Source organism: Sminthopsis crassicaudata, chromosome 2 (assembly GCF_048593235.1).
Source record: "Sminthopsis crassicaudata isolate SCR6 chromosome 2, ASM4859323v1, whole genome shotgun sequence".
Lineage (NCBI taxonomy): Eukaryota > Metazoa > Chordata > Mammalia > Dasyuromorphia > Dasyuridae > Sminthopsis > Sminthopsis crassicaudata.
The window spans coordinates 202,233,432-202,248,073 of record NC_133618.1 but is presented as its reverse complement, the minus strand read 5'-3'; the positions used below and the strand labels follow the sequence as shown (position 1 = coordinate 202,248,073).

At 33.2% G+C, this 14,642-nt stretch overlaps 1 protein-coding gene across 13 annotated transcripts in view; it reads right to left on the bottom strand.

Annotated features, from left to right (window-relative positions):
• RNF144A (ring finger protein 144A) overlaps positions 1–14,642 on the bottom strand; it is a 161,362-nt gene that overhangs the window by 79,535 nt on the left and 67,185 nt on the right. For 3 of the 13 annotated variants that reach the window (XM_074288079.1, XM_074288080.1, XM_074288081.1), the window contains exon 6: positions 8,676–8,884. The exons of the other annotated variants lie outside the window; for them this stretch is intronic. In XM_074288079.1, the coding sequence (XP_074144180.1) occupies positions 8,676–8,694 (19 nt within the window). In that variant the 5' untranslated portion in view covers positions 8,695–8,884. The remainder of the gene's footprint in view (positions 1–8,675; positions 8,885–14,642) is intronic. 13 annotated transcript variants of the gene reach the window in all.

The following is a 14,642-nucleotide window of genomic DNA, read 5'->3' as shown; positions in this document are numbered from 1 at the left end:
GTGAATATAAATCAACACATGCTATGTTCACTTATTTTTTTTCTTTTTCTTTTTTTTCCCTTTTGCTCTGATTCTTCTCTCTCAACATGATTCATGATTCATAAAGAAAGACATTAAAAAAAGAGAGTACATGTATAACTAGGAAAAAAAAGAGAGGTAATAATCATAGATGAAATCAAGACTTTGAGAGTATCACACTCATTCATAGAAAAGTGGAAGCAAGTTTGGGGAAAGAGATCAGATCATAAACTTTTCTATTAAGGAATTTCAGCTACTATTGGGGTTTGAAGAGACTATGATCTAGAAACTGCTCTGAGCTGAAGGCATAAAACTTACAAGACAACTTAAGGCCACAAATACAGATTTGGCCAATATTTATTTCATCTCAATAAATATTTAAAAGCCATTCCAGTATAATGGGAATGTGTATCCTTGTATGCTTAGTCCCAAGGCTGAAACTATGTGAGTGAATGAGTCTAGTTGTCATTCATGCTCAATGAGGAGCAAAATGATATCACTATCCAAAGTACATCATGTCTGACTCTGGCTAATCAAACCAATATAGGCTCAGAAGCCTCTATCACAGGTAGGGTACTAATAGTCCAAATGAACATTTGGAAATTACAAGGAATAATAAAGAAGAAGAAAACAACCACAACAAACAAGGATGGAAATCTGAAGAACGCTAGCATTCAGGGATTGCAATGGTATAGCCAGTGAAGGCACTATGAAAACTATTTTACAAATCAACAAAAATTTAGGTGAAATGATTTGTCATTTATGTCACTTATGTCAATAAGATTTGTGTATCAGAAGCAGTGAGTTGAATATAGTTTCCTTTTGTCCCAAAGTCAATTTCTTTTCCTTATTCCATGCTCCCTCCTTCTCAAAGACTTTAGGAGAAAATGGGAAAAGGATGATTCTGTGATAAAGACTAAGGCTAGAAGTTTTGTATCCACCATCTTAAGTGCCAGCTGTTAATAGGCTTTATTTACAAGAAGAGAAAATAAGCTGCCTGGATGGGTGTCCATCATATCATGGTAGAAAATAATCCCCAAAATGGATGAGAAGTGACATACAGGCTCACAGATCTAAAGTTGAAAGTACAGAGAGGACATTTCAATTAACCTCTTTATTTTACAGACTAGAAATCAAGAGTGGAATTTGTAGCTACTAGAAAAAAAATTTTTTTAAGTTTAATTAATCTAGCTGATTTCAAAGATTTTTCAACCTTTAATTCTCTTTCCACTAGAACTGGAACTGTTTTTTTCAATTTTTTTCCACTCTGCTATCATTAGTAACCCTTCAAATGACCACCAGAAACTATTTTCACCAGAAAAATTTTGCACATCAAGGAACTGTGATGAGTCAAAGGAATCATCTTCACCCTGACTTTTTACATTGAGAACTGATATCATATAATCAATACTCTTGCCCTCTGGAAAGAGTGTGACAATGGATGGCTTTATTGCCCACTTTTCAGACCAAATCATTCTACTTTCTTCTAAGTACTATCTCCCTCATTAGAAAGTTCTTTATTAATGCATTGTTGGAGGAGTTCTGCATAGACCCAACCATACTGGAACTATGACCAAAGTATTATCAAATGTGCATATCCTTTAATCTAGCAAAATCTCTACTGGGCCTATATCCCAAAGAGATCTTAAAAAAGAAAAAAAGGACACAAATGTGCAACAATGTTTGTAACAGCCCTTTTTGTAGTGGTAAGGAACTGGAAAGTGTGTGGATACCCATCAATTAGGATATGACTGAATAAGTTATATTATATGGATGCTATGGAATATTATTGTTCTATATGAAATTACAAGCAGGATGATTTCAAAAGACTTAAAGAGACTTATATAAACTGATGCTAAGTAAAGTGAGGAGAACCAAGAGAATTATTATACACAGCAACATGAAGATCATATAACGATCAATTTGAATGGATATAGCTCTTTTCAACAATGAGGTGATTAAGACAATTCCAAAAAACTTGTGATGGAGAGAGACATCTGTATCCAGAAAGAGAACTATAGAGACTATCAAAGAATAGTATTTTTAACGTTTTTGTTGTTTGTTTGCTCAGTTGTTGTTTTTTTTTTATTCTTTTCTTTCACCTTTTGATCTGGTTTTTCTTGCATAGTACATCTTTAAAAGAATTTCACGTGTTTAACCTATATTGGATGCTTGCTGTCTATGGAGAAGACGTAGGGAGAAGGCAGCATAAAAAATATGGAACACAAGGTTTTGCAAAGATGAATACTGAAAACTATCTTTTTTTATGTAATTGGAAAAATGAAAAGCTATAAAAAAAAGAAACTAAATTTTTTGATGGCAAGGACTATCTCATTTCTATAACTTGTATTCCAAAATGTCAGCATCATGCCTACCACAGAATAAATAGGCAATGAACAAACAGTTCTCAAAAAATAACCATATGAACAATGTTCTAAGTCACTAATAAGATAAGTGCAAACAAAAACAATTCCAAGATGTCATTTGACACACAGTAAATTGAATGACACACAGTAAATAAGATGAAAAAAATAGGCAAAAAACAAGTATCATAGGGCTTAATTAAAGATGGGCAAAAATAATACATTTTTGATAGAGCTGTGAAATCATCTATTTTTAAGACAATTTGAAACTATTCCCAAAAATTGACTAAAAGAGCCTTTGATCCTGAAAAATCCACTGCTAGGAATATGCTCCAAGAACTTTAACAACAGAAAGAAAAGTCCAATATATATATATACACATTTACAACAGCGCTTTTTCAAGTGGCAAATAACTATAAATACAGTGATGCCAGTTTTATTGGGAAACTGAAATATAGAAATGTATGTAATATTTTGCTATAAGAAACAAAGAATAAGAGCATAGAGAGACATATGAAATAATGCAAAATAAATAGAACAAAGAAAGTAATGCAAAAATGACTAAACAATGTAAATTAAAACAATAGAAAAATCTTTTAAATAATGTCTATTTACAATGACCAAATTTGGCCTCAAAGAGATTTTTTTTAAAAGCACATTTTCCTCATTTCATTTCCTCTACAAAGAGATGGAGACTGTGTATGGAACAATTCACGTACATTATTGAGATTCAGCTGGTGCATTATCATGATGGTGCTATCTTTACTCCCCCCTCTTTGTTTCTTCTTTTCTGTTAGGTCTTTATTATAAGGAATTAAGGGATCACTGGCTGGATGCTGAAGAAGATGGATAGATTTGCAAGTGAAAGATAATGTTTAAAAGAATATATATTAGAATATAAGGATGATCCTGTTATTTCAGAACTGGTGTATTTAGACAGAGAATATCTGTGTTCTAACAATTTCCTACTTCCCTACTGACTAGCCATATGTAATTTTGGGAAATTCACTATTTGCTTTGGGTCTCAGTTATATCCATATCTTTAAAATCAGGATGATAATTCTTTATCCACTTCAGAAGACTGTAAAAAGTGTCTACAATATGTGATAAGGTTAAAAAGGAAAATATCTCTTTCCTGATAAAAGCTTCCAAGAGGGAGTAAACAGACTTTCTGAACAGGAGAGAGGATGTGTCATTAAGGTGAAATCAATGGCCTTAATGCCTATGCAGTTTTCAGTGATGATAACCTCTATTCTTAGAAATTTAATTTTACTATAATTCAGATTTCTTTATTTTCTTAAAAATAAGGCCTTTGATTATTTTATTAAAGTAACAAGAAGCCAGGGGAAATAAATCAGGATTTTGCAATCATTTCTAATTGTCTCCCCACAACTTAAGAAAGTACGATTTATCAAAGCTTACTTTGACAAAAAGATAACAATTTTACATGGCTCCAGTTTTAGAATCCCAATGTTCTTGAGTCATAAATTTGCATTCTATAATCAGTAACCATTACAGAGTAAATTAAGTCATGCAGGCTTAGAAAAAATACATTTCAGTTTCTCAGAAAATGTCTTGTGAAAAAGCAAGAGCTCTTTACTTCAAGTACTCTATTTGAGGAATGCAAAGTAGCTAACATTTGGAACGGAGAAATGAAAAGCCTGAAATCCACCTAGCAATTTAGACCAAATAAAGACTCTCTGATTTTAAATTTGGAAGCAGTAACATCTGACATTGCTATATTCATCTGGGAAGGCCTGTAACAAGTAGGAAAGCAAGACAAATCCAATCAAGGAATGACTCTCATTGATCTGCAATAAATACCCTTATTCAAGTCTGTGTTGTCCTCTCTAGTTTCTTTTTCTTTAGACCTTTGTACTCATCTCCTGATTCAGATTGCCAAAGATTCTGAATCATTCAGACTCTAGGACAGCTATGGTATTCAGGTTAAACTACCCCAGACATTCATTCATCAAAATCTCAGTTACTATTAACACTTAGTAGGGCCTAATGTTTGAAGTTACCAATGAGGACAACCCTAAATTATCATAAAATCAGAACTGTATGTCTATCCAAAAAGAAAAATCATCTGGGTGTTCAGATTTGCAATAACTAGCCCAATTTACAAATCCACCATGTGGAGGTAGCAATGTGCCTACCTTTTCTTTGAAATCAGAAGGAATTACATTTTTTAATTACAATTTAAATTTTAATTTATAATTTAAATGAATTACAATTTTAAAATAGTGAGACAACAAACTATCTTCCTCCCCCATTCCTCACATGGCATGCTAGAAAAGACCACCTAAATGATCTTAGCAACCACCACTAGTCCTGTCAATCTAGAAATGCAGCCCAATATATTTGATTCTACACAATAATGAACGATCCTAGAGAGCTGGTGTAGTGGAAAGAATTCCAGAATGACCAATTATAGCTTCAGAGAATTTGATGAAGCAGGGCTGCCTACTCATCAGCAAAGAGAAGGTTGAGAATAAAGCAGGCATTTTATAAAGGCCAATGTTTTTGTTTTCCTTGTCTGTACTCATGTTATTGAAGGAGACAGTTCTACAGGCTAGGCAGTCACAAGAAAGAAAAAGAGAAAAGGAACGAAAAAGTGGTGGAGGAAGTGAAAGAACACTAGATGTACAGAAATCTCCCTTTGACCCTTGTGATCACAGAGTTTATTTAGGACTGGAAGGTGGATGGATTAGAGGCATATCTAATTTGATACTAATGAAGGAGGACATTAAGGCAAAAAGGTTAATGAACTTGCCCAAAGTCACTTAGCTAAATAAACAATATATACAGCCTACAGTATTCTATCATGTATCCTCTAATTATCCAGTGATCTTTCTGATGCTGGCTATGGTACCTTGGAAAAGCCATTGAACCTCTCTTTGTCTCAACTTCTTTAGCTTTTAAAAAAATGGAGATAATACTTGGATAATCAATCTTAAAAGGTTGGTATATAAAAAAGGAAAGCTCAAACTACTTTATAATTTGGAGTTACAAACTGCAACACTATTAATTGTGAACTTTTTCAAATTTCATTTGTCTCCCTTGGAATATCAAAATTATTTCGGACTTTCCTAACTTTAGGAGAATGATCTAAAATGATGTCTAGTTTTCTTTCTTTTTTTTTATTAAAGCTTTTTATTCACAAAGCATATGCATGAGTAATTTTTCCAACATTGACCTCTGCATAACCCCCTGCCTCAAATTTTCCCCTTCTTCCCCCCCCATCCCTTCCCCAACCCGGCAGGCAGTCCAATACAATGCCAAATATGCTGAAATATATGCCAAATGATCTCTAGTTCTAAACATAAGTACATTTTGTGCTCTCAGGTAGATGGCACAGGGGATAGATAGTCTTAGAGTAAGGAGGACTTGTGTTTGAATCTTGCCTCAGGCATTAGTTGTATGAGTCTGGGAAAATTACTTAATCTTTGTGCCTCAGTTTTCTTATCTGTAAAATGGAAATGATAATTGTGCTAACATCAGAAGGTTTCTGTGAGGATCAAATAAGTTAACACATATAAAGTACTACATAAATACTATTATTATTATTATTATTATTATTATTATTATTATTATTTATAACAATTGAGCAGGCAATGGATCTCACATTCCTCCTCTATGAAGACTATTAAAACTAATAATTGACATTCATAAAAAAAAAACTTTCAGATACATTTTATTTTCCCTCTAAGTCTGACAACTCTGTAAAGTTAGGTAGCACATATATGATCCTTATTTTATTAATAAGGAAACTGAGGCACAGAACAATTGAATTCCATAAGCACTGATAAAGTTTTGAGGCACTATAGATAAAAAGACTTAAAAGAAAAAAAAAAGTAGTTGCTAACCTTAGAAGGCTTCCTCTTACTGAGGGTGGGAAATATGTTGTTGCTATCCATTCCATTTTCAGTTATGTCTTATTCTTTGACCTTGTTCAAGTTTTCTTAACGAAGATACAGGGGGTTCACTATTTCCTTCTCTTGCTCATTTACAGATGGAAAAAGTGAGGCAAATAGGGGTAAATGATATGCCCAGGATCACACAGGTAGTAAGTAATCTGAAGCCAAATTTGAACTAAGAAGATGTCTTTCAGACATGGGACCTGGCTCTCCATCCACTGTGCCACCTAGATGCTTAATATAAAATGTACACAGAAATAAATATAAATGGTCAAAAATTTGACCAAGCAGTTTTCAAAAAAAGAAATGCAAGCTACAATAATATATAAAAACTGCTCCAAATCATTAATAATAGAAAAATTAAAACACCTCAGAGGTTTTTCTACCTTATACCCATAAGACTTATAAATGACAAAAGAGAAAAATAGCAATTGCTGAAAGGTGTCATGGTAGAAGAGGCATACTAATGCATTAGTGGTGAGCTTGACTGATGAGTTAGTTTAAGCATTCTGAAAAAACAATTTCAAACTTTATTCAAAAACAGCTGTTACAAATCTTTTTTCCAGTAATAACCCCTATGAGGTATATACCTCAAAGAATTCAAAGTGACCTACATACAAAAATTATCAATGGTACCACTTTGTATTAAAGCAAAAATCTTGAAACAAAATGGGTGCTCATGATATAGGGAATGGCTAATAAAAGTATAACATATAGATGTTAAAGCATATAATTGCTACATAAAAATAAAATTAAAATTCAGAGAAACCCAGGAAAAATTAAATACAAAGTGAAGTATAGAGAAGAAAAGAGTTTTCATAAGGACCACAAGATTTTAAAGCAAAACAACTTTAAAAGACTCCAGAGCTTATATCCCAAAGAAGGGGATATTATTGTTCTGTAAGAAATTACCAGCAGGATGATTTCAGAAAGGCCTGGAGAGACTTACATGAACTAATGCTGAGGGAAATGAGCAGGACCAGGAGATTGTTATATACTTCAACAACGATATTATATGATGATCAATTCTGATGGACGTGGTCTTCTTCAACAATGAGATCAACCAAATCAATTCCAATTGAGCAGTAATGAACTGAACCAACTATACCCAGAGAAAGAAAACTGGGAGATGATTATGAACCACTACATAGAATTCCCAATCCCTCTATTTTTGTCTACCTGCATTTTTCATTTCCTTCACAGGCTAAATTGTACGCTATTTCAAAGTCCTATTCTTTTTGTATAGCAAAATAACTGTATGGACATGTATACATATATTCTATTTAACTTATACTTTAACATATTTAACATGTATTGGTCAACCTGACATCTGGGGGAGAGGGTGGGGGAAGGAAGGGAAAAATTGGAACAAAAGTCAATGCTGAAAAATTACTCAGGCATATATCTTGTAAATAAAAAGCTATAATAAAAAAAAAAATACTCCAGAACTGTAATCAGTGTGATTTCCTAAGGGAAACTGAGGTTGAAATATGGCTCCTACCTCTTGGAAGAGAGGTGGTGAACTAGAGGTGCACTATCAGACATAGACAATGTGCTGATATGCTTTGTTATAACTACAGATTGATTCCAAGGTAGCATTTTACTGTGTGGAGGAAGAGTAAAATAAAAAAGAAAATATGGGAAAGAGGAAACAAAACATTTTTTTAAATACAAAAAAGAAAGGAGAAAGAAGTTTAGAAGGGAACAAAGATAAACATGGCAGTTTATTATTATCATATTAAATGTAACATATAAGTAAAAGCAAAGTATATTATGTGAATTCAGTTACATATATCCATGCTTATTAAGTTCATAATAAAAAATTAAACAAATACATGCAAAATGCACAAATTAATTTCAGGAATGGCCATCCTAACAAACTAGAAGAATCAGCAAAGATACTTTATTCACCAAGTATCACAGAGATTGTCCATGATCATTCTGAACCTGTAGGTTCAGAAACTGCCCATTACAGAGAAGGAATGGCTCTCTTCCAACCAACAATTCCACAAAAAAAATTACCGAGCACTTGTGTAGATAACCCTGGAGAAAAGTAGAGTATGGCTCAATAGAAATGGAGCATAAAGAAAAGGAAGTGGACTTTAAACCATTAATAGTCTTGAAATATATTGGGGTAATGAAGGTCCTGACTGAGAGACATTATCATAAGTCTGGAAAATGGATTTTCTTAGTCCTCTATATAACTCACTTCCCCAAACTCTAAACTACAAAACTAGGCCATTCTTTGTATGTCCCTAATAAGCAAGCTTTCCCAAAATAACCAATACAGCCAAGACTTATAGGAAACATTAAAACAAGCACATAATAAAATGACTTACTTAATAATAATACAACACATAATAAAATGACTTACTTAAAATAAGTTCTGACATGGTGATCACAATCTCTCCAAAAGCAGAAAAATAACTCTGAGGCAAAAACACAAGACAAAAGGGAAAAAAAAAACCTAACTTCACACTGAGAACTGTTATCCAAGATGAAACAGCTTTTCTTCAACACTGAGAGTAAAGCTCCTAGTCATGTGGGAATTGGATGCAATCAAATATGGTGATGCAATATTTCCTGAAGGGAAAATAAGATTTAAATAAGTATCTCCAAATATTCCCAAGAAAGCTTCCCCAGAATTCTGGGAACAGTCATCTATAAAAATAAGCATTTGATTGAGTTTCATATTGTAAATATATAATGATATTTCAGATCTTAGAATTGAAATTCTTACATAGAACTATTCTATAGTTATCCAGCCAATGAGCTGCTATGGGACACCAGGAATAAATGTTTGTTGTTTTCATGAAGGGTAGATATATAATGTGGTTGATAAATGTTCCAAAGGAAAATGTTCCAAAGAGTGAAAAACTCATTTTTTTTTAGTCACTAGGATACCATTAGCACCATTTTATATCACTTATCAAGCCTAACTTTGCCTCTTCAAAACTTCCATCTATTTCAATGACCAAAAGAAACAATTCTTCCATAGAATTCTTCTTTCAAACCCTTCAAATACAAATATTATATCCTCCCAAACCTCTCTCACTCTTCTAGTCTAATCATTCTCAGTTCTTTCAATAGACAAATGGAATAAGCTAGAAGCCCTTCACCATCTCAGTTTCCCTACTCTGAACACTCTCCTTTCTAAAATTTGTCACCTATAGTTAAACACAGAATCCTAGATATGGCCTAGCAGGTCAATTTGTCAGATGAGCAACTCTTTGACCTTAAATATTCTTACTTCTCTATTAGTTATTCTGCCTGCCATATCATACAAATAACTCATATTGAGTTTGCAATATACAAAAACTCCTAGATCTTTATAAGAATTACATCAAAATCTTCTATGCAAAGAATTTTAAATTTACATTTATTTTTAAATGCATAAAATGATGAATGTTTTAATTGATCACAACCTTTCACTGGCCCTCTTTAAGGAAAAATCAACCTCTCTCTACATTGCCTTCCCATCATTTCATGAGGAGTGGATTCACAATTGTAGGAACTAACCTACACCCACTTAACAAAAAAGAAATTCTGACTTATGGCATAAACTTTGGTTCACTATTGTCAAAAGCAACATGCAAGCCTAAATAAGGCTTTGTGGTACCTGTTTCCCTGGCTACTATTTCCAGGAAAAAATTCCCAAGGGCAGTTATGATCATATAAACTTCCTGAGTGATTTTTTGCTCAACACAAAAATACTTAATGACTCCCCTATTCCTTTCTATTTGAATAATGTACAAATTCATAACCCTGAAATACAAAGCTCTTCACAATGTTCCCCAGCCTACTTTACCTTATGGTTTTTATTACATACCATCTATACCAGAAAATCTCATCAGCTGACTCCTTTAAGACACATATATTCCCAATCTTGTATCTAATCTTGCATCTTCACTTAATTCACCAAGACTGTCCTACTCTTCCCTTAATTTTTACCTATCCATAGCCTGTCAAAGACTAGTTCTAGTCCTACTTCTCAGTGACCATTCTAGAGTAGTGATCTCCTACATCTGTCAGTCACTGATTATTCTACTTAGTACAAGAAAGAAAATGTATGGCATTTGGCAAACTTTGTATTTCATTCAGTTATTCATAAATATAGGAATATTATACTTATGATGATAAATAGCATACAAATAAAACAAAGAGCCATCATTTTATTTCATAAGGATAAACTAGAATCTTTTCTAATAAGATCAGGATGAAACAAGGATATACATTCTCATCCTTTCTTTTTGACATGGTACTAGAAATGCTGCTAAAAAACAGTAAAAGAAAAAAAAGAAACTGAAGGAATAAGGATAAATTAAGAAAAAATGCATAATTTCATAATTTTTTTTATAAATGGTTTAAAGAACCCTGGAGCATCAAGAAGAATTAAATGAAACATTATTGTTTCAGTTACAGTTACAGTAAAGAAGATAAATCAATACAGTATCAATAAAAACCAGAGAAAAAAAGGAGAAAGAGAATTTTTTTTAGATAACTACAATATCTGTAAAATACTTGGAATTCTGTTCACTAAGATACAACCAAGAACTGTATAAATACAATTACAAAATAGTATTCACAAAGCCCAAAGACCTAAATGATTACAGAAATACTAATTTCTTACCAATAGGCCAAGATAATAAAAATGGCAATGCTAATAACTAATTTATTTTTTCAGTGAGATACTAAATTATCAAAGGATTACTTTACAGAACTAGAAAGAATAAGGAAAAACCTTTTCACATCTTCCCAATGAAGTATGTGTGAACAGTTCAAGACTACTTTATTTTACACATCAAAGGACCTCAGTGAAGATCTATTGGATTTTCCTCATTCTCAACTCTGTCATTTGGCAGTGTGGGGCATGGGTTGAACATCCAAATGCTTACTATGTGTTCAACCTGATGTCTGTTTCATCTTTAAAGTCCAATGGAAGAGAAAGCTAGTGCTTAAAATAACTATCACCCATAAGAAAATTAGTTAAAAAGAAGAGATGAGGACAAAATGTTTATGTATGTGAAACAAAATAAAATGTTATTGGAAAAATGAAAGTGACAGCAATCAACTTTAAATCAATGAATCAACAGACATTTAAGTGCCTAATTCACTCATTTCATCCAGGGCCATTTCCAGTCATCTTGATCTATATCTTGTCACATGATACAGATGAGTCTGGAGGTGAACAGCCCTCTTTCACTCAATTCCAATGATGTCATGACATCACCTCCCTGATGTGAGGGTCTTCTTCGAGAACAAATAAATGTCTAATATATCTCAGGTTCTGTACTAGATGCTCTAGGGACACAAAAATTAAAAACAAAAAAACAATAGCCCCTGTCCCCAAGAATATTACATTGTAAATGAAGAAAACATGTACATATATATAAGAATGCATAACATAAAAATTAGTCGATCATTAAGCCTTTATTAAATGACACGAATGGACAAGGAACTGAGTTAGGAACTAACAATCCAAAGACAAAAATGAAATAGTCTGTAGGCTTGGTCTTGCCTTTTATAAAAGAGAATATATAAATCAGTATATGGTAAAATTATACAGAAATACTGTCAAATGGGATGAAGGAGTTAGAAGACAACAAAAAAGGCCTCATTTAGAAATTAGCATTAAAACAAGTTGAAGGAATTCCCAGAACTAAGTGGTAGAAGCCAATTAGGATGCAGAACAGTGCATACATATAAATATGAAGATAAAAGGCAGTATGTGAAGAATAGTATGTGAAGAAAAGTATAACAGGCTCATTTTAGATGGACCATAGAGGGCAGAAAGAAATGTTTGTTAAAGAAAATAAAATAATTCCTCTAGCAAATGTCCAGGAAAAGGTACTATCTCTATTTTTATGACAGAGACAGAGGGAGAGACTAAGAGGCAAGAGGAGGGGGAGGGAGAACCAAGCCAGATTTCAGACTTAGGTCTGTCATCTCAAAGAGATATTTATATATATTATATGTAATACATGTATATATGTATATATAACATATAATAATATAGTATATAACTTGATGCACATATTATATACAAATACCCTTACACATCACAAAGAGAAAAACTGTTAAGAAAATTTACTGCTAGTAAGAAATATATAGGCAGGGCAGCTAGGTGGCGCAGTGGATAGAACACCAGCCTTGAATTCAGGAGGACCTGAGTTCAAATATGGTCTCAGACACTTAACACTTCTAGCTGTGTGACCCTGGGCAAGTCACTTAACCCCAGCCTCAGGGGAAAAAAAAAAAAAAAAAAAATATATATAGGTTACCATCAAAGCAAAGGAATATCAAAGAAGGGACAGGTATCCAATCATTGAATTATTTATTTCTTTGTTTACTCTCCAAGCTTCCCAAAATTAGAACCAGGGAAATCTTTTCAATTTAGGCTTTTGAATTTCTGAGGTCATATGTTATATCTTCAAAATAAAGATTTTAGCTCAGTTAAGATTAGTGAATTCATATCTTTATATCAGAAGAAGGCTTGTTTTAAGGGGAAAGGTAATGAGTTCAGTTTTGGAAATGTTGAATTTGAAAGCCTGAGACCTTCAGTTTGAACTATCTGATAGGTTATACACCTATATTTAAACTGAAATCAGAAAATAAATTAAGGATAGGTATGTAAATTTGGGAGCCACTTGCTAAAGATGGGAGTTTAATTCCCAGAAGCAATAAACTAACAAACAGTTATTAGGTATCATCTAAGTTATAGGTACTGTCCAAAGTTCTGAAGGCTACTGAATTAAGAGAATAGAGAGAACAAAAGAGGGCCAGAACAGAAACATGGAGCACACCTCAATTGGGTGGTGCAATTGAGAGGCTGAATATAAAATAGAGTTAAATAATGAGGTAACACTGCAGCAAAAAAGATCCCACCAAAACCATGAAGTTGAAGTCATTAGCAACCAAGGGAGTAGGCAGGGGAATTCATGTAGAAAGTGATCTTTGATTTGAATTTTGAGGGAAATCAAGAATTCCAGGAGATAGAGGTAAAGCTGAAGAGAATATTCCATGGATGGGGGAGAGTCAATTTAAAAGTGAAGAATTGGGAGATGGAAGATTGTAGTAAATAGTAAGAAGGTCAATGTAGCTACATCACAAAATACATAGAAGAATGATAATTAGATGTAATATTGCCTGAGGGAGAGGCACTTCACTTCTAACTTCCCAGGGTCTTTTTATGCCATGTCAATCTATGATAAAGCTCACTGCCAGTTATACACAAACATAGAATAATGAAAAGAATGAGCAACCTGCAATAAGAAAACCTGGATTATCACAGCCTTGCCTCTGTTATTAATTAGTTGTGTGATCTTGAGCCACTTGCTGTCTCTTTATTATCAGCAGCTTTTTTTTTAAACTGCAAAGTCTCAGATTAGCTAATAATAGTAGTTCCCCCCTATTAATAATACTATAATGGCTTGCATGATATTTTTTTTGCCCCTAACAACCCTGTGGGATAAGTAGTGCTAGTATCATTCACATGCATATTTAAAGTCCTTTCCTATGCTACTGTTCTAGGACTCCATCCAAGAATAGTAATGAGTCACACTGCATATGTCATTTTAGTGTCCAAAAAATAAAAATAAAAATCAGGGAATACATTTTAAATGGCATTTAAAACTTTTTTTAGTCTTATTTTTGGTACCAAGAGCTAATTTTAAAAATACACCCCAGATTGCCTATGTCAGTAGCTCTCTTCCCCAAGGATTTCCATTTTGGTAGAGGGTGCCACTTCAGCTGTCAGACTCCAAATATCAGCCAAACAAGGTGTCAATAAGACGAATGATAGAAAACATTTTCACATGGACACTAACTTCTTCAAGACATTTATTTTTTCCATAGGGGAAAAAATTGTCCAATAAGCCAAACAAAACCTTTAATTATCCTGCCAAAATGAGGTTAGAAAGCATGTGTTCTTTAGAGGCAAATAAGGAACTGTTAACATGATTATCACTATATTTTTGGAGCTGAAAAATTGACAAAACAGTGCATATTTACACTAGAACCACCTCTCTGAAATCTGAAGATTTAAATATTTTCACCTATTAAAGCATACTGGATAGAGAGTAAGCCTTGGAGTCAAAAATAACTTGAATGAAGTCTTGCTTCTGACAAATATAACATTGGGAAAGGAACTTTAACAAACTCCGTGACTTCAGATAATTCTCTTGGATTATCAATTTGGGATGCATTGTCCACCTGCATCAGTGTTAGGATTTTCCATGCTGGGTACCCAAGAAACCATAGGTCTGTATCTCCCACAAAAGATCATAGTAGTATAGATTTATAGCAGCTCTCTCATTTTACAGTGAATTTTTTGCCCTATGTC